General features: G+C 50.9%; 1 protein-coding gene across 2 annotated transcripts in view; it reads left to right on the top strand.

Annotated features, from left to right (window-relative positions):
* The window catches only part of SERINC2 (serine incorporator 2), a 31,255-nt gene extending 13,833 nt beyond the window's left edge, over positions 1–17,422 (top strand). For both annotated transcript variants that reach the window (XM_073317597.1, XM_073317595.1), the window contains 9 exons: positions 2,197–2,358; positions 4,932–5,119; positions 6,400–6,479; positions 10,793–10,930; positions 11,379–11,548; positions 12,895–12,985; positions 14,039–14,174; positions 14,643–14,855; positions 16,737–17,422. In XM_073317597.1, coding sequence (XP_073173698.1) covers positions 2,197–2,358; positions 4,932–5,119; positions 6,400–6,479; positions 10,793–10,930; positions 11,379–11,548; positions 12,895–12,985; positions 14,039–14,174; positions 14,643–14,855; positions 16,737–16,875 — 1,317 coding nt within the window. In that variant the 3' untranslated portion in view covers positions 16,876–17,422. The remainder of the gene's footprint in view (positions 1–2,196; positions 2,359–4,931; positions 5,120–6,399; positions 6,480–10,792; positions 10,931–11,378; positions 11,549–12,894; positions 12,986–14,038; positions 14,175–14,642; positions 14,856–16,736) is intronic.
* The last annotated feature ends 1,881 nt before the right edge of the window (positions 17,423–19,303 follow it).

Consider the following 19,303-nt stretch of genomic DNA (forward strand, 5'->3'; position numbering starts at 1 on the left):
GACAACGCCTGTAGCCAATCCTGTAATAAACTACCTAAACGTTTATTAACTAGGAAAAAGGAATAGGAGAGTTATTTACAGGTTAAAACAAGCAAACATACACAAACCAATGAGTTACCAGCTAAATCCTAAGAGTGATAGAGTTGTAGTGATCTGTCCATTCAAAGTGTCTTTCAGGGCAGGCCAAGGAATGAGACCCTGGAGATCTTTGGTTTCAGTTTAGAGCCTCTAGCCCTTTAGAGTTTAAACAGCCAAAAAGATGGAAAATTTTCCTGTGGCTTTGTTTTTATTTTCTTCATTCAGCTTCCAAGCTGACAGAAGGAGCTTCCTTGCAGGTAGCATTTCCCAAGTGCAATAGGGCCATGAACCAACCGATCATTCTTTATGGGCTGTTTGATATCGAGAGCCCTTCTGGGTGGACAGGGTGATGATTCCAGAGCCTGAGTTCACAAATTCAGGGCAAACATTTTTTAAAGTTATGAACCAAAACGTATGTGTTTTCTTATAGCCTGGAATCCAGACGTTACGAGGGAGATAAACACAGGCAGCAGTTGACAAGCATTTCACAGAGTCTAAACACTGAATACATTCCTAGGAAACTAATACCTACTTTGAGCAAAACTAACATACAGGTGACCTGCGCTGGTCTCCAGCTACGAGGCTGTTAGTTCTTAGCGAATGCCCGTAGCCTGGGCAAGAGCTGGCATCTGGCCTGCCAGCATCACAGAGTCCTTTTCAGGTATCCTCTCAATCCAGTATTCAGACTCTGTTTGCAGTGCACGGCCCGAAGGGAGGAAGGATCCCCCTTGGCAGTGGAATGACCATGTAGCTGCTCTGCTGCCACTTCTTCAGCCTATGCTGAATTAGCTAAGCCACTGCTCTGCACTCTGGTGCCATGGTGCTGGCAGCCTGGGAATCCAGAGCAGACACGGTCTGACTAGGTGAAAGTGGAATAGGTGCAGTGGAGGCAGTATGGCCTGGTGGCTAGGGCACTGAACTGAGACTCGAGACCTGGGGTCTATTCCTGGCTCTGCCACTGGCCTGCTGTCTGATTGTGGGCAAATCACTTGACAGCTCTGTGCCTCAGTTTCCCCATCTGTAAAAAGGAGGTAACGATACTGACCTCTTTGTAAAGCACTTTAGGATCTACAGATGAGAAGAGCTAAGTAAGAGCTAGGGATAATTATCATCTATACAAGGCAAATTGCCATGCAGAAGCCCGTTATAGTTTGACCAGCCAGTGTGGTTGGAAGCAAACTGTAATAGAACTCACTAAAGCTCTGTGTCAGCACTGGCCTTTCCCCTAGGATTTCCCACTTGGGACAGCTCTCTGGGGGAGCTCTGGTGTAGCAGGCTGGGAGTCCAGTGCTGTTCACCTGTTCAGAGCAGAGTTGGACCACATGGTGGTGAAAACACTGACTGCTAGTCCACACTAGTTCTTCCATCCTCATTGCTACCACTAGTGCTCTAAGACACTCGGGGCCAGACTTTGACCTCATTCTGGTTTAATTCCTTTGATTGCAATTGAGTTATTGCAATATTTGATCAGTGTGAGACCAGCATCAGGTTCACAGGCTACAGTGCGCTAAAGGATGGTCTTGTGGTTATGATACCAGCCAGAGACTGGGGAGTTCTAGGTTCAATTCCTGGCTCTATTACAGACTTGCTATGTAACCTGGAAATCAGCTCCTCTGAGAGGAGACTTGGGGGTGGATGTTCAGCTGGACATGAGCTTCCAGTGCGATGCTGTGGCCAGAAGGGCTAATGCAATCCTGGGATGTGAGAACGGGAATCTCGAGTAGGAGTAGAGAGGTTCTTTTATCTGAATTCAGGGCAGTCCTCAGGCCTGTGTGATGCAGGTCAGACTGGCTGAGCACAGTGGTGCCTCTGGCCTTAGAATCTCTCAGCCTGGGCTCTGCCCATCCCACTGCTTGTCAGCCAAACCTTGTCATACCCTGGGTCTCTCACCGCCCTGCCTAACCTGTACCTTCCCCTTTGTATAATGGCCCCTCACGGTTAGGTTTGGGGTGACAGAGGGAAGCCCTCTCCTTTTAGGCAACCAGGTGCCGTTTCTTCATGGGGGCAGGGACTGCGGAGTCCAGGTTCTAGTCCCGTGGCAGGAAGCAAATTGGCCATGGCACCCAATACCATCTCTTGTTCTGCGCTGTTTGCTCAGTTTGACTCTTCCATTGCCAGGTGTCATGTCTGTGCGGCTCAGCTCCCTGCCTCCTGTGCGGCTGCTGCCCCTCCTCAAGGAACTCCACCATCTCCCGCCTCATCTTCACCTTCTTCCTCTTCCTGGGCACACTGGTATCCATTATCATGATCATACCCGGTGTGGAAGAACAGCTGCACAAGGTAAGCAGCATTTCCAATGTCCCGCCCTACTTCACTGACGTGGGACCTCTGAGCAAAGGCAGAAGCAAAGCGTGAACTGAGGTTGTGAAGGTGGGTGTCAGAAAACGTAACGGGGAAAGAGGATTTAAATAATGAAGCCCTCTGACATGTTGAAGAAAGGAAAAATGATATTAATAGTTAGCACTTAGTGTTCCCTTTCCACCACCCAGAGATCCTAATGTGCCTTATAAAGAGAGGGTGTTATTAACTCTCCTTTCAGATGGGGAAACTGAGGCACAGTGAGACAATGTGACTTATCACCCAGTTCTCACAACTCGCTGTCCATTGGGCCATGCTGCCTCAGTCCCATTCTGGCATTGTAACTGGCTGAGTAACCAATGGGTCATGAAGACTGAATTAATAGATTAAGTCTAAATTATGCTGTTAGGGGGCTTATTCCTTCACCCGCTTCCTTCCCTGGTCCTTCTCGCATGAACAGAGAGCAACGATACCCGAAGTCCAAAGGTGCAAACAATTCGATATTTATTGGGGTGAACTTCCAGTAAGCATGTTTCCTTCCTTAGTGTCCTCCTTCCCAGCTCTGACACCACAGAGCCTTACACCTGTGTCCTTGTTCCCATTCCTGCCCTTAGCCAAACATGATTCCAATTTCCTTACCCACATTCCCTGTTCCCATCTCTCCCTTTAGCAAAACATGATTCCAATTTCCTTACCCACATTCCCTGTTCCCATTTTCCCCATACACACCCACCCCCTCACTTCCTGATTGTCTGCAGACTATATAATAAAACTTGAGTTCAGCTTAACTATACCTTAACCAATCATTTTCCTGAAATTTAACTAACCAATCCTAACATATTGAAACATGATTATGTAACCAATTATATCCCACCACCTTAATTAGTTTACACCCAGCAAAATTAATTATACAGCAGACAGAAACAATCACAGAACCAGACAGATTATACAGACAAACAATAGCAAAGTGGGAACTATAATGACAAAACAATACAGAAGTGAGGATTTCACATCCCAGCTATCGATAAATGAGTTCTTGCCAGACAGGATGCTATCAAACTAAGTTTCCTTTTACATTTTCTAGGCACTTCCCTTTCTCTGGAGGTGATAGGCACTATCAGGAGAGGATTGTATTCCCAACAGTTCAATAGCACCTTCTTTCAATGTGACTAGTTTGGAATGTGAGGAGGTGACCAGTCGCTTCCCAGCTTATGGCTGCCTCTGCTGCTTAGCCAAAGGTCTTAGCCTAAGCACAGGACCTCAGACTGTCACAGTAAGAGAAGGCCCTTACACCGGCAGACAGTGATTTTGATTCTTTCTTTTGTACCTCTATAACTAGCCAAGTGATAAGAATACACCTAAATTCTTAGAGTATAGGCCTTTACAGACAGGCCTGAATATCTATATCCTAACATATGCTAAACTAATTTGCCCTGTGTTACGCAGCTCTTAGAATGTCACCCCATAATTCCTATGTGGAGCCCAAGAGCGTGTGGTTCAATGAGGGGGTGTCTTTCAGGACCACAGCCAGTCTTCATTTAAAGATTCCCAGTGATGGAGAATCCACCACATCCCCTAGGAAGATGTTCCAGGGATTGAAGTGTGCATTTTAACTCCCCCCCACCATTGCTAGAAGTGGTCACTCCATATTAAGGCTGAGGCTCACTGGTGGGAGATGATACTCCCGCTGCTAGAGCTGTCTGTGTCTTGCGGACTGCACCCTTGCCAGCAGCACATTCACTAAATGTTTTCCCCCAAAGAGGAACAGTTACATTTCTGGTGAGAACTCGGGGAATTCTCGTCAGTCCTTGTGTACAAGCTACAAAGAGATGTTGTGAAACCAGTCAGACTCTGGCTACCAACTCCCTTTGCCTAAACTTGTAGAGAATTAAAGGCCCCATGTCCTGCAAATAACTCTGCCTTTGCACAGAAACCGTAAAGGGTTTGCCAGCACAGAGCTGCTTGCAAGACCGGGACCTATTTCCCCTGAAATCCCAGTTAAAAAGGAAAAATAATTACCTAGCATGGTGGAGTGACTAGGGTACTAGACTGGGATATGGGAGGCATGGGTTCTATTCCTGGTTCTGCTGCTGGCCTGCTATGTGACCTTGGCCAAGTCACCTCACCTCTGCTTCCACTCTCACCCCTTTGTTTTGCCTATTAGCTCAAGGGATGGACTGAGTCTTATTCTGGGTTTGTCTACATGGGGAGTTATTCCAGAATAGCTGTTCCTGACTAACTCAGTTCCAGAATTAGAATGCCTTATTACAAATCAGCTGAATGCACTTATTTTTTGAAAGTTGGTTAAGCTAATTTGGAGGCACTTGTTCTGGAATAAGAGCATCCACACATGCAGTTGATCAGGAATCATTAATCTACTTCAGATTCACACCTTACTTTATTCTGGATTAATTTTCATCTGTAGACAAGTCCTCTATATAAATTCACTGCCTAGCGCAATGGTCGTGATCTTGGTGGAGTCTCTAGGCACTGCTCTGAGATAATGTTCTGAGGTGCTCACAGAAGTGTTTTCTCCCCATCTCTCCTTGTAACAGCTTCCTGGCTTTTGTGAAGGAGGCAGTTCAAATCTAGGCATCCAAGGTCGTGTCAACTGCAAGTCCTTCCTGGGTCATAAGTCTGTGTACCGCATGTGCTTTGCAACGGCTGCGTTCTTCTTCCTCTTTGCCTTGATCATGATCTGTGTGAGGAGCAGTAAGGACCCAAGAGCAGCAATTCAGAATGGGTGAGGCTACTGTGATTTATCTCACCTCCCTGATGTTAACAGGAAGCGCTTCACTTAAGTCACAATTATTTTAAAATGTTCTTGGCATGTTACTAACCAAGCCACTGATTGTTCACAATGAAGTAATTAAAAAAAATCTTGTCTGCTTTATATTGCGGATGCTTTTTCATCTCCATGGTGGGAATCTGCTTTTCAGTTTTCAAGACCAGAAAGGGATTCTCTGATCTGACCTCCTGACTAATGCAGACCACAGAAACACACCAAAGATTTCCTGCAATGAAGGCAATTAGGATTCACCCCCTTTGTAGGGAAGGATATTGAGTCCAATAACTAGGCAGCACCCCAGTTTTGTTTTCTGTTTCTCATGCTCTAGCCCAGGGGGTTTCAGACTTTTGTACTGGTGACCCCTTTCACACAGCAAGCCTCTGAGTGCGACCCCCCCCATTATATTTTAAAAACACTTTTTTATATATTTAACACCATTATAAATGCTGGAGGCAAAGCAGGGTTTAGGGTGGAGGCTGACAGCTCGCAACCCCTCCTCCCCCCCCGTAATAACCTCGCAACCCCCTGAGAAGTCCTGACGCCCAGTTTGCTCTAGCCCAATTGCATTGTTTAGTTTGCAAACCCTGCAGGGGAACTGGTACAAAGGTAAATCTCGTAATGGTAGGTATGTAACATTTCTCTTAAAATAAACAAACACTCAAATTTTGGCCCTGAATTCCCTGCAGCTCTCATGGTCGAAGCAGATGTTACTGCAGGGTAATAGCCTCCTGCTGCTAGATAAATATGCGGTTCTTACTCATTTTAAAGCAGGCGTCGCTGATCTATGACTGCTCTATTCCATAAAATGCTGACTAGAGCGTTAATTATTTTCCCTAGTGAATGCTGGTGCAAGAAAGGAACAGTTCTTCTGTCTCGCATTATTTAATAGCTGTATTCTGATTGGCTGCTGCATGTAAACATTCTGTTTTCCAAGCCAATCACAGAGCAGCTTATCTACAACAGCAGATTTTTTTTTTTTTTAAAGGTAACTATTTTCCTGACCAGAGAGAGGTGTGGCTTATTTTTGACTGGAAACAGGGCAGCCGGCCAACACCTGCCATGGATTCCATGCGCTATAAATAGCATGAGTCAACTGCACTTCTGCTCGTTGGTTGAACTCCAAGTAGAAGTAAAGAGCGTCAGTGGGCGTAGGACTCGGCCCAGATGGGCCTCACCAGCTTGCTTCCCTTCCTCGGTCTCAGATGGCTTTTCTTGGCTCTTGTCTTCCCATCCAGGTTTTGGTTCTTCAAATTCCTGATTTTGATTGGAATCACAGTGGGCGCTTTCTATATTCCTGATGGATCGTTCACGTCAGGTAAACACACGTACATGTATAAACACATCCATGCCTGTCCACGGGTTACCTGCGACCTAGGCTGTGCCTTAATACAATTGTACAGTCAGTGTTTACAGGCTGCTCTTGCTGTTGGTCCTTGGAGTCTTGAACAAATATCGGGACGTTCTCAGGCGAGGTCATAGAATCACAGAATATCAGGGTCGGAAGGGACCTCAGGAGGTCATCTAGTCCAACCCCCTGCTCAAAGCAGGACCAGTCCCCAATTTTTGCCCCAGATCCCTAAATGGCTCCCTCAAGGATTGAACTCACAACGCTGGGTTTAGCAGGCCAATGCTCAAACCACTGAGCTATCCCTTCCCTCTAAGAGGTCCCGGCCTCTTAAATCCACTTTCCTTGGTGGTCTGCTGGAGCCCAACTTTAGCTAGCTCAGGGTCTTGATGCACTGCTGGTTCAAGCAGGTCTTATACCTGGGGTGGGGTGCGTGCCCTGGGGTGCCCATTGTAGGACAGATAAAAGAGCCACGGAGAGTGTCTTTACCAAGTTGCCAAACTTTTGAGCACTGCTCATTTCCCCCAGCTGAGGGCAGTGGTGCATATACAAGTGGGACTGACTAGCTACAGAAGCGTGGTATTAATGCCTTATTAACTGCTCGTGCGCCTGGCCTTCCAGGGATAGGAAAGTCGCTGCTGGTGGGTGTGCACCCTGCAGAGCCAGGACAGGCCACACACTCTCCTCATGGCTGAGGCGGGTTTTAGAATAGCTTAGCTGACTAACAGCAAGAAATAAGTTATGACGCAAACCCAGTACTGATGCTGCTGTAATCCAGTGGCTGTATTCTGTGTCTTAGCAACTGGTCCTTGTTTGTATAAGGGCTTGTCTGCACAGGGGACTTAATCCAGATAAGATAGGGTGTGAATTTGTAGTACTAGAAATATTCTGCTATAACTGTGTGGGTGGACACTCTGATTCTGGAATAGCTATTCTGGTCAGGTTCCCTGCGTAGACAAGCCAGAAAAGTTAACAAGGGGGAACAACATGGTGTCTTGCAAGATCCATAGCAACTGTAAGCTGGTTGATAAAGTGTGTCCCTTTACACCTGCCTTATGGCTGCATGTTCTTGGGCCGGCCCCATCGCACTCTGCCCAAGGCATTCCTGTTTTGCAGACACAGTTATTTGCCCCCTGAAGTTGTTACCTGGAGCGCAGCTGCCTTCTGTGGTGGGTGCCTTCTGTGGTGGGAGTAAATTTCCCAGCATCCCTCTCTACCGAGAGAGCAGGGCTTTTATGGCTCCAGCAGGGTGAGATCTTGTTGCACGGTAAATTGACAAATCCGGCTCATCATTCTGGTGCAGCAGTTTTCAGTGCTGGGAGAAAGCCCTTCAAGGTGGGAGTGGGGACCAACTCTGTCCTGTGTATACTTTCCATGCCACACTGCTGCTGTGTCTGTTACAGCATTGTCCTCTGGCCCTGGATTTGTCATGCACCCTTTCTGTTCATGCTTCGTATTATGGTTCTGTGTATAAAGTTTTCATCTATGTTTGAATCAATTGCAGATTGTCCAGGGGGTCACTAAGTTGCTTATAACCATTTACAACAGCTTCTACTGCTGTGCTTATAACCCTTTGTAATACGCCCTCACTCCTGTCTGCAACATGCTATAACAGTGTCCCCAACCTTTCTTGTGGGAATAGCATATTGCTATTCCCAGAAGACTGTGGCGGGCGCCAAACACCCCGCCGCCGAAATACCGCAGAGAAAAAAGCAGCTGTGGGAAGAAGCGCCACCGCTGAAATGCCGCCGAGAAAGGGCAACGCTTCTCAGCAGCATTTCAGCGGCAGGGTGCCCTGCGGGCACATAACAATGCCCCGAAGGGAACCATGGCACCCGCGGGCACGCGTTGGGGACCCCTGTGCTGTAACGTCCATTGACCCGTTCTCAATGGGGAGCCTTCATGCGAAGTGTGGCCCAGTTTCCTAGGGAGTGGCCACGGATGGGAGTAGTCAGAGTGCTGCTAGGGGAATGTGAAGTGGGGGAGGCGCCGGGGGGGGCTTTCCGGGCCACCCTGGGATTGCTCGTGCCGCCTCCGCAATGTGAGCGATCGCTTCAGAGCCGACTGAGCAAGGAGAGGCGGGGAGAACACACCCAGAGCCCGCAGTGACCCTCCCCCGGGGCAGCAGAGCCACAGCTTCTGATTTCAAGAAAGAGGAATGGTTTTCACGCCTCCAGTAACCGTGCCTTTGTTGCCCATTATATTCGCTGGAGTTGTTTGCATTGTGAATCGCAAGTGATGGCGTATGAGAGCGTGATATAAGTATAAAACCAAGCCCCTCCATTAGCTGGGGTGGGGACAGAACGTCCATTAGTCCCTCCATAGGAAATTATCTCCCATTTCTCTGCCAAAGCAAAATTCCCATTTGGGGGAAAAATATCTAACTAGCCCCTGGCGCAGCCTGAGCCTTTGGGAGCAGGCTGGGATGTAATAGGATCAATACTGTGTGTCTGATCACATGGGCACACTGGCAGCAGAGCGACATAAGAAAATGACTCTCCAGGACAAAAGGGTTTGCGTGTTTCCTGATCTGGTTCATCCGTGCGGTTAGCGTGCTTGTGCTTGGCATAGCAGTCACGTGTTTGCAGTCTCACGACTGTGAGAGAAAAAAAGCAGAGATCTGGGAGGGAACATCCAGCTGAAAATAGAGCCAGGAGCAGAGTAAGAAACCAACATAGCAAGGCTGTGAAAAAGAAGCAGGGAGGGAGAGAGCTCCATTAAATGGAATGATGCGGCATGGTGAAGGATCCTTCGGGTACCAGCCTGGCTGTCTGTTGCAGGTGAGAGGGGGTGGCTGTCTCCAGTGCAGTCTCAGGCGAGGTTAATTGATTGTTACAGTGACTCTGTCGCTGGGCTGTTTGATCTCAGACTGGCAGATCAGTCTGTCTATTGCTGGGTGCTCTTTGAAGAGGCTGCGAAAGGTGACATCCGGAGCATTGTATGGAGGCTCTTCAGCTGAGCTTTTACCACTCTCTACCGGAACAGCATAGAGAGGGAGAGCGAGCTGCTCTCTAGCTTGAGACACGTGGTAGTTTTTTGACTCTCCCTTGGTGGGTGGGTTAAGATTACAGGTCAACAGGTTCACAAACTCAAGCTAGTACTTCAAACCCCAGAACAGCAGTGTGAGGCATGTTCCCCCAGGTTGGTCCCATCCTCCCCCAACCCTTCCCGATCCTGCCACACCTCTTTGCTGGGCCCAGGTCTTAGGGCTTATTTGTTTTTGCTGATTAACCCAGGTCTTTACAGACATGTTAACCACCTCGCCCCAACACTCCCTGAATGCTTGTTCCAGGGCACAAGCTCTTGGGGCAGGGATCGTCTTTCTTTTCTGTTTGTACAGTGCCTAGCACAATTGCGCCCTGCTCCGTGACTGGAGCTCATAGGCTCCAGTGCAATACAAATAATAACTAATGTTCTAAGCTGAGCCCTAGGATACCCCATGGATGTTTGGGGAGTGCCAAGCTAGCCTTGTTAGATGTGTTCATTACGCTGAATTAACTGGTAATGGGGTAACAACTGGTACAGTGTTATCTACACTCAGGAGAAGTTGTGTCCTTGACTCAGGTTAGCTAAATCTGGTTAAAATGGCATTGATGACATGGAAATTCTGCTTTTAACTCAGGTTAGCAGCATGAGTTCATCTCCTGCCTCCCATGTAGACTTTAACCTGTGGTACAAGACAAGTGGCTATGTCTTCACTGCTGTTTTAACCCCAGTTAAGAGCACACCTCTTTTGTAGTTTAGTCAAGGTCCCAGCATGAGCCAGTATGTGGGGTGGGGGCTGAGGGAGAAGAGAAGCTAGCCTAAAGACTTATGATGAAGTCTTAAGCACCCCTTTCTGCAATAGGAACCTTCCCTCGTGTCCCAGAGGACAGACAATTGCCCATAAGGTCTCCTTGGAGCTGATCTCAGTAGGATGCACTGTGGAGTGCTTGCTCAGAAAGGATGCATCACTGACATGCATCACTGTCCCCTCAGCAGCTCATTGCTTGGGCAGAGAAGCTAGGAAGAAGTCTCGTCTATTGGCTTCATCCCCAGGGGACTCATTGGTATTATAGAATCATAGAAGATTAGGGTTGGAAGAGACCTCAGGAGGTCATCTAGTCCAACCCCCTGCTCAAAGCAGGACCAACCCCAACTAAATCATCCCGGCCAGGGCTTTCTCAAGCCGGGCCTTAAAAACCTCTAAGGATGGAGATTCCACCACCTGCCTTGGTACCCATTATCAAAAACTTATAAAAATTCCCAGCATTAACTCCTTTCTCTCTTTCTCCCCACTCCAGTGTGGTTCTACTTCGGTGTGGTGGGGTCTTTCTTCTTCATCCTCATCCAGCTCATCCTTCTGATTGACTTTGCCCACTCCTGGAGTCAGATCTGGCTTCGTAATGCGAACGAAGGCAACGCCAAGGGCTGGTATGCAGGTCTGTACAGAGCGTATTTTGCTTGATCCACCCAAGTAAATTCCTGTCTCTTTGTGAAATGGGGAAGATAAGTTGATGGGGCCCCTTCAGTGTTAAAATCCAATCAGCTTAAAAGTTGGGTAAGACCCTGCTCCTGCCCGTTGTGGTGGCTTAAGGATCACGTTTCCCTGCCGGTAGCGTTTCTCTTCCCTACAGCTGTGGGACCATGCAGGAAGACAGTGAAAGTGACTACACACAAGCTAGAAAAACAGACTAACCCCTTTCTGTGAGTTCTAGGGATCTCAGCGGTAACCTGTGCCCATAGCAGGTCAAAACTTCACAGGGTGTGAAACCCATGCAGGGCGTGTGACGTTTAACTCTGGGCTGGTGTCTGGGCTCAGCCAGGTTCTGCCCCCTGTACAGGCCCCCAGAGAGCACTGCACCTAGTTCCATCCTCTCTCCTCCCCAGCCCTCTTCATCTTCACCTTCCTCTTCTATGCGGTCTCCCTCGCGGCTGTGGTGCTGCTGTATGTCTACTACACCAAGCCTGACGGCTGCACGGAGAACAAGGTGCTGATCAGCCTCAACCTGATCTTCTGCGTCATCGCCTCTGTCGTGTCCATCCTGCCCAAGATCCAGGTGAGGGGGAACCGGGCGGCTGTTGGAAGCCTGCCAGGGCACAGGCTGCTTCGCCCCCTGCAGCTCGCACACCATCTGGTGGCTGAGCAGGGAACAGCGGCTGAGCTGCATGCCTGGGTTAGGCCCAACGGCAGGCCCAGTTCGCAATGGCGATGAGTTACCGATGCTGAAGTCGGTTCAGCCCAGCCTCTGTGAAACCGTCTCTGCTGGACTGGCTGACATGAGGGACTCTTGAAAGCAGAGTTAATATTCAAGCAATGGTCTGCAGCAAGGCTGCTCAGATCTTGGCTCACAAGCGGCATGTGGCCACATAGAGCGTCTCAGCAGCTCCAGCAGGGTGTGCTGGGCTCCCTGCACTCTGCTTGTGTCTGTCCGGCAGAGTGCTGATCACAGGAGCACTCTCTGTGCTGCCTGATATGGGCAGTGCAGAGTGACTGGGCCTGTAATACAGGGCCCTGCTGTGGGATCCTCTAGTTCCTTGTAGCAGCCAGGAGAAGGGGAAGAGGCGAAGGGAACTTCTGCCACTCCTCCTGGCAGCCAGCTTGGTGAGATGGGGAAGGGTGGAGACGCTCTGAGGCTGTGCCATAAGCTGGCATTGGTAGGCAGCGCTGGTCCAGCCTTCCAGATTGCTGAGCCAAGGTCACCTGCTGCTTTTTGGTCCCTCTGGTTGCTCAGCACTGAGAACCCCTGGCTTGCGGTGTCATCAGGATTGGGAGGGGACATCTTGCAGGATTGTTTGATGCTTCTAATAACCCGGCACAAAATTAACCTGTGGAATTTGCTGCCACAAGACCTCACTGAGGCCAAGCGCCTAGCAGGATTCAAAACGGGGTTAGCCATGTCTATGAATGATGAGCATATCAACAGTTGCACTACGTAGGGGTATAAAACCTTCTGCTTCAGGGCATAGGCCAACAACTGACTGTTTGGGGTCAGGAAGAAACTCTTCCTTCGGGCAGGTTATCCCAGAACTGCTGCCGCAGGGTTCCTTCGCCTCTCTCTGAAGCATCTGGTGCTTTCAGTTCAGATTTGCTGGGTTTGAAATCAGTGGCTTGTCAGGGCCTGTCTGGGACAGGGGGCTAGTCCAGTTGCTCGGGGTCTGTTGGGCAGGGGTCAGGCTAGCCCTAGCTGTGCTGGGGCATACTCAGGAGCAGTAATGGGAGGAAGACTTTTTCCTTTCCCTCCACATCCCCCAGGAGTCTTTTGCTGGAGTTGCCCTGGGCTGGGCTGGTAGCGTGTGGTGCTTTGCCAGTGCCGGCAGTGATGCTGCCTGCTGGTCTGAGCCCTGTGGTTGGTTGTGCTGGGGACCGGGCCGACTTTGAATGACCTGCTCCTCGCCTTTGCAGGATGCTCAGCCTCACTCAGGCCTGCTGCAGGCCTCCATCATCACCCTCTACACCCTGTTCATCACCTGGTCAGCCCTGGCGAATGTACCAAGTAAGTGATGCTGGCGCTCGAGGACTTGCAGCCGATGTCTCGAGGGTGAACCTCGTGAACCCTGCCTCAGCCTCTGGGGAGACCCTGCCCATGGAGCCTGGCAAACCAGCTCCTCTGACGAGCAGGGGGAGGTAGCATTCGAAGGCGCGGATGCTGGCCAGCAGAGGCTGCAGGTAGCCTTGGATCAGCCTGGGATGGCACAACACCATCCAGAAAGGCTAATGCAGGGGGTGTCTGTCTCCTAACCCCCCTGACCAAGTCCTCTCCTTGTTCATTCCCCTCTCCCAATGACTATGTGACCTTTTACTGTCTGGCATCCAGCTGGCTTCATTGCCCCTCATGCACCCAGCTCCCCTCACTGGCGATTGTTACCAGTTACCAACTAGAACCGAAGCCAGCGAGTCCCAGGAGCTGTAACTGCTGCTTGGTGCTGACCCTTTCCAGTCCTGCAGTGGGTGGGTTGTAGCTATAGGCCCCACTGGCTGGGCATTGTGACGCATGCCCAGATCCAGCCCAGCCCAGCGGGTGAGGGGTGTGCACCAGCCTGGCACCCCGGCCAGTCCGGGGCTCGTGTGTGTGTTGCATGAGGATTGTTGTCCCCACTCCAGCGTGAAGGGGGTCTGAGCTTCAGAGGCCGGGGGGTGGGAGGGGGGCAGTTCAGTAGTGTTGGGCTTTCCCCTTCAGGTCTGTATTGGAAAGCAGACCTGGGGGGAAGGGACACTGGTCTCTGTGAAATAAGCCCGGTGCAGTGCACACCGAATACCTTTGCAATTGGCTCTCACCTCAACCTTTGTTAGCAACCTCCGCAGGGCTCCCTGAGCTGGTCAGTGCGTTGCTCCTGACCCTCTCTCCCCGCAGCAGGGGTCCTCCCAGGGCCGGGTTCACTGGGATGGCCGGAGGAGGAGTAGGGAGTTACTGTGCTGCTGGTTGTGCCTTTTCTCCAGCCTCCAGGGCCGCCAGCCCAACGCCTCCCACCAGAGCCGCAGTGACCTGCTGGCCTGAGTGGGTGGAAAGTGTCTTGCTGCGTACGCTGGCTTTTGAATTCCTTTTCAGACAAGTACTGTAACCCGACGCTCCTGGTGAGGAACAGCACCGCCGGCCTCGCGGCTGACGGGCAGGTGACTCAGTGGTGGGATGCCTCGAGCATTGTGGGATTGGTCATCTTCCTCCTGTGCACACTCTTCATCAGGTGAGGGCTGAGGCTGCTGCGGCTCTCCTGCCGTGGCCGACGGGGAGTGTCTGCTCGAGTCTCTGAGCCATGCGGGAAACCCCCTGGCTCCTCCTCCCCAGCGGTGCTCAGCGTCTTGTCCCCTGCCGCGGAGCAGCCAGAGCAGGGGGACTCCGGAAGTTGGCGTGAGGCATTTTAGCAGTGCTGGCCTAGGAGCTCCTGTGCAGTGTCCCCCCACGCAGGGCTTTCTCCTGAGGGTCGTGCAGCCCGGGCTTGACAGAGACGTCCCCTGAGTGAGATGTAACTGAGGGCACAGCCTGGCCTGCTGTGGCATTTGGCTAATGACCCGTTTGTCGTGAGTGAGCCACAGGGATGGGCGAGGAGGGGAGGGGAACTCACCTGCAGGCAGCGTCCAAAGCCGGCAGGAGTATAGAGCTTCTGAGCCTCTCTACAGTGGACTTAACTTCTCCCTGATGTCTCTGCTCTCAGCATCCGTTCCTCAGACCACAGCCAAGTGAACAAGATGATGCTGACTGAGGAAAGCCCGGCCATGCTGAGTGGTGGGGCCCTGGGCGTGGAAGATGGGGCACATCGGGCCTATGACAACGAGCAGGACGGAGTGGCCTACAACTACACCTTCTTCCACATCTGCCTCTTCCTGGCCTCCCTGTACATCATGATGACACTCACAAACTGGTACAGGTAGGAGCTGCCACCACCTCCCTCTGAGTCCGCACTGGTGTCCCGCTGCGAGTGCCAAGAGCCGGTGCTTCTGGCTGGGGGCTGCAGGGCAGAAAAGGGGGCCATGCCTGCATGGGATCCGTCTTGCTTGGCAGCACAGCACAGTGCCCCAGCAATGACTGGCTGTGTCGAGGCATTTCCGCGGTGATTTGGGGTGGAGGGAGCAGTCAGTGGAGCATCTGTGTCCCCAACCCATGGTGTGGCTGTTCTTCCTCCCACTCACACTGAGCTAAGGAAGTATCAGACCCCTCATTACTGCCCACAGGAAAGGTTAGGCCTGCAATGGGGTTATCCCTGAAGCATTTTAATCTCCTCATGTTCTTGGGTTGGTGGATGAGGCACTGGGCTGGAAATCAGGGAAGCTGGGTTCTATTCCCAGATCTGCGTCGCAAGAAAAATACTTCATTGCTCTGTGCCTCGGTTTCCCCATCAGTCAAACAGCGATGATGCCACTGAGTCACCTTTGATTTCAATGGCAGGGGAAGACTCCCCCAGACGCAATCTGCGTTGTAAACGTGCCACTGAGCCCCCATCGCAGATACTGAGAAGCACAGGGACAAACGCTCCCATCTATTTAACCATAGCAAGAGATCTCTGAAGGCAAAATTCACGCCAGGCAGAGCCCTGTGAGGCTCTAGCAGGACTTGAGTGGTGCATAGGCCTTGCGCAGGTCCTCTGCCCCAGGAGAGTTTCACCCTAGCTGGCTCCAGCGCTGGTAATACGGCCCAAGGCTCCATGCCTTTCCCCGTCCCGTCCCTGCCGCTCCCCCCAGCAGGCCCATAGGGCGAGAGGCAGAGGAGTATTAGGCGCTCTTGGCCTGGTGTGACTGACAGCTTTCCCAGCTATTCAGCAAGCCCTAGCTGCATGCAGCCTCCCAAGCGACTTTGTGGCTCTGCTCTGAACGTGGAGTTTGTGAGCTGTGCAGCTCGGCTCGCTGGGGGCATGCGGCCCATGGCAGGCTCCCCCCGCCTTTTTGCTGCCACAGTAGCAGGGTTGCCTTGGTAACCAGTGCAGAGCGGGGGCAGCAGCGGTGCAGGCTGGGTCCCCTTGGAGGTGTCCTCAGCTGAACTCTGCCAGACCTGCGAGCAGGGAGCTTGCAATGGAGCGTAACCTCTGGTGAGAGTCTGGAGATCATTGCCTGGTGGGGGCTCTGCAGGCTCCATTGAAGTCAAGATGATCTGGCTGTTGGAGAACTTCACCTGGGAGACTAACTGCCCCCTTTATCTGGGTCTGTCCGTCGCTGCCCCGTCCTGCCCCTCCCCGCTCTCCCTGGCTATTTCTAAAGCACTAGTCACTCAGCCGCTTCTCCTGTCCCCACTCTGGCAGCACAGTACAGCTCCTCACTGCCCTCAGCTCCTCGCTGACAGTCTGCCTTGTCAGTGCACGCGTCAGAATGAGCTCCAGTTTGCTCCCCAGCAGCTGTGCAGTGTCCAGCGTGCTCTCCCCTTAGCTGGGCCTGTGTCCGGCTCTCGCTGTCCATGGGGCAGCCTTGGCTCTGCAAGGGGAAGTGGGGGCAGGTGGTTTCAATTGGCAGTAACGCAAGCTGGTGTGGAGTGACCCTTGTGCTCACAGGGTAGCACCCGTTTAACGAAAGGTGGGAATTTAAACTGGTGCACGACTAGTTAATGGAATCCCCCACACTCCTTGCCCCATGCATGAATGACCCCTACAATCAATGTATCCACTTGGGTACAGGATTTCAATTCCTTATTTCTCCCCCAGCTACAGAGCTGGGCACAGGGAGGGGAATGGGCAGGAGATACTAGTTGGAACTAGCCTACCCGGTACATTGCAGTGACCCAATTTCACCTGACTGCGGGAGGCTTGTGTTTGGTGTTTCAGGCCCGATGAAGGTTCCCAGACAATGACGAGTCCGTGGACTGCAGTCTGGGTGAAGATTTCTTCCAGCTGGGCTGGTCTCCTCCTCTATCTCTGGACCTTAGTGGCCCCCATCCTACTCCCTGGCCGAGAGTTCAGCTAAAAAGGACCTGCAGACCACCATGATCCAAACCTGCTGGACAGCTCGGACTCTCCAAGCCAAGGAGCCCTGTTGCCAAAGGCCAATCCCTGTCCCTATACTTGTGTCTGTAGCTGGGTTTGGTTCTCATGGTGGGAAAAGCCTTAGCTATGGATGAACCCTGGACTCCTGTTTCTGCACGGAGACTTGTTCCTCGGAATTGTGCCTTTCTTTGTTTATTGTTTTAAAAGGGAAAAAGTGCCAAGCAGGGAAAGTCTTTAGCTTGTGGGTGAAGTTGGAAGTGTCTGAGGAAATGGGTTTATGGGTTGTTTTACTATTGTAGATCTCCAAGTTTGTCTGGTGTTTCAGCGTGGCCTCCATGCTGCTCTTTTGCAAGGAGGCAGTTGAATCACCTTTGAGAATTTTTGTTTTGAATCAGATGCTTGTACAATGCATTCTTTGACTCATGTTACCCAGGAAGCATTTTGTATAATTCTTGCAGAGCCCATTTTGGCATGTACCTGTCTATAGACCTGCAAAGATTTAAATAAATGGCCAGAATTCAGAATCAGTTGGCATTGGTTGAGTATCAGCCATCCCTGTATAATCAGCGATCGGCGCAAGGGAATATTCTAACTTCATAAACCGGCTTTCAATAGATCAAACTGTCTCACTGTTACAAGTCTCCAGACACGTGGCTGAGGAAGAGCTGTAGCCTTGGAAACATAGCAGAAACCTTTCACAAATTACACCAGATTTACACCATCCAATCGCATCAGCCTTTCTCCACACAGGCCTCTCGCATGAGCAGTCAATGCACTCGAAAGCCCCTCCCTCCAAATCATTATTCCCTGAAGCCCCGAGTCCAAACTGACAGCAATGGCCGCCACAGGGAATTCTGTGATGCTCACAAGCCATTGCCTTAGAGAACAAGAATGATATTTATGATATAGTTGTGATTCTGAAACCTCCTTGCCACAGTGCTCTCTGCTGTTCATGTTACCCCTTATGTGCTTGGCCCTGCACAGGTTGTACAAGGACAAAGTGGGGTGAAATGACATGCTGAAATCCATCCGATCTTTCCCCATTAGCGTTCTAGGATGAGATGCTTCAACAGAACTAGGAGCAGAAATGAAAACGGTTGCGCTGTGACTGAGAGAGTCTTGCGTGCCTCTTCAACCCCATGGCACCGTAAGGTCCTGATCCTGTAACTGGATCTGTGTAGGAGCAGCCTACACCCTGGGTACTCCAATGGGAATTCATGTAGGTGCAAGAATCCTCCCTCTCTGGCTGTTTTCAGGATTGGGGCCGAAATCCTGGTTCCTGTGTCCTTTGAGGCAGGTTTTCCTTTTGGCTGTGAAGCGTCTTTGCTTGTTTTGTTTTTTTGAAAAAGGGAGATTGTGCTGCCAATAAAAGAGTGGTTTGAATTTTTTTTTTTTTGGCAAATCCCTTTGTCCAGCAACGTGTGATGTGTACGGTACTTAATGCCCAGGGAGCTCTAGAGTAGGCAGCATGTCCAAACGCAGTCCCCATGGAAGAACTGACACTAAGGTCACGATGGGCACAGGTAGCAGCCGGCAAATGGAGGCGTGGTCAGTGTGGCTGGAATGTTTTGTGCAGCAGGTGAGTTCTCGGAGGCAGGAGAGGCGTTGTGGGCCTTTTGGATAGCTCAGTCGTAGAGCTGGGTGGAAAAGAGTTTAGAGATTTCTCCTCTTTGGTACTGAGACCTTTCACTGTTTGATAGGAGGGCGGGGGGCAGAGAGAGGGAGCAAGCCCGCTCCCTGGAACAGCCAATCACCTGCTGGTTAGGGTACTCGTGGGATGTGGGAGACCTGCGTTCAGGTCTTACACCCCCCCAAGAGACACAGCTGTGCCGAAGTAAGTTGTCAGTGTAGACCAGCCCTAGTCACTGGGATTCGAGAGACCTGGCTTCTATTGCCAGCTTCACCCCTGACTTGCTGTGTGGCCTTGAGACACAGAGTGCGACCTACCTCACTTCCCCATCTGAAGAAAGGAGGAAGATGGGTGCTCTCCTTTGTCAAGTGCTTTGACAAGTGCTGTTTCAGTGTGGTACATTATTTGGGACACTGTAAGGGTCACAAGGCTCAATGTGACCTAGTGGATAGAGCACTGGGTTAGGACTCGGGAGACCTAGGTTCAGTTCCTAGTTCTGGCCTGCTGGTTACTGCCCCATGCCTCAGTTTCCCCATTTGTAAATGAGGCTAAAGATACTGACCTGTTTTGTAAAGTGCTCTGAGATCAATTGGAAAAAAGTGCCATGTAAGAGCTAAGTATTAATGTTAAGTGTAGAAGGCAGCAGAAGGCTGAGACTGGGAAAAGCAGACACAGGAGTTAAGAAAGGAGTGGGACCGGAGGCGAGAAAGACATTAACTTAGGCAGGTGTTGATTCATGGGGATTTTTGAAGGTGACCTTCATGCAGAAGTGTCTCAT

This window comes from Lepidochelys kempii, chromosome 19 (assembly GCF_965140265.1).
Source record: "Lepidochelys kempii isolate rLepKem1 chromosome 19, rLepKem1.hap2, whole genome shotgun sequence".
Taxonomy (NCBI): Eukaryota; Metazoa; Chordata; order Testudines; family Cheloniidae; genus Lepidochelys; species Lepidochelys kempii.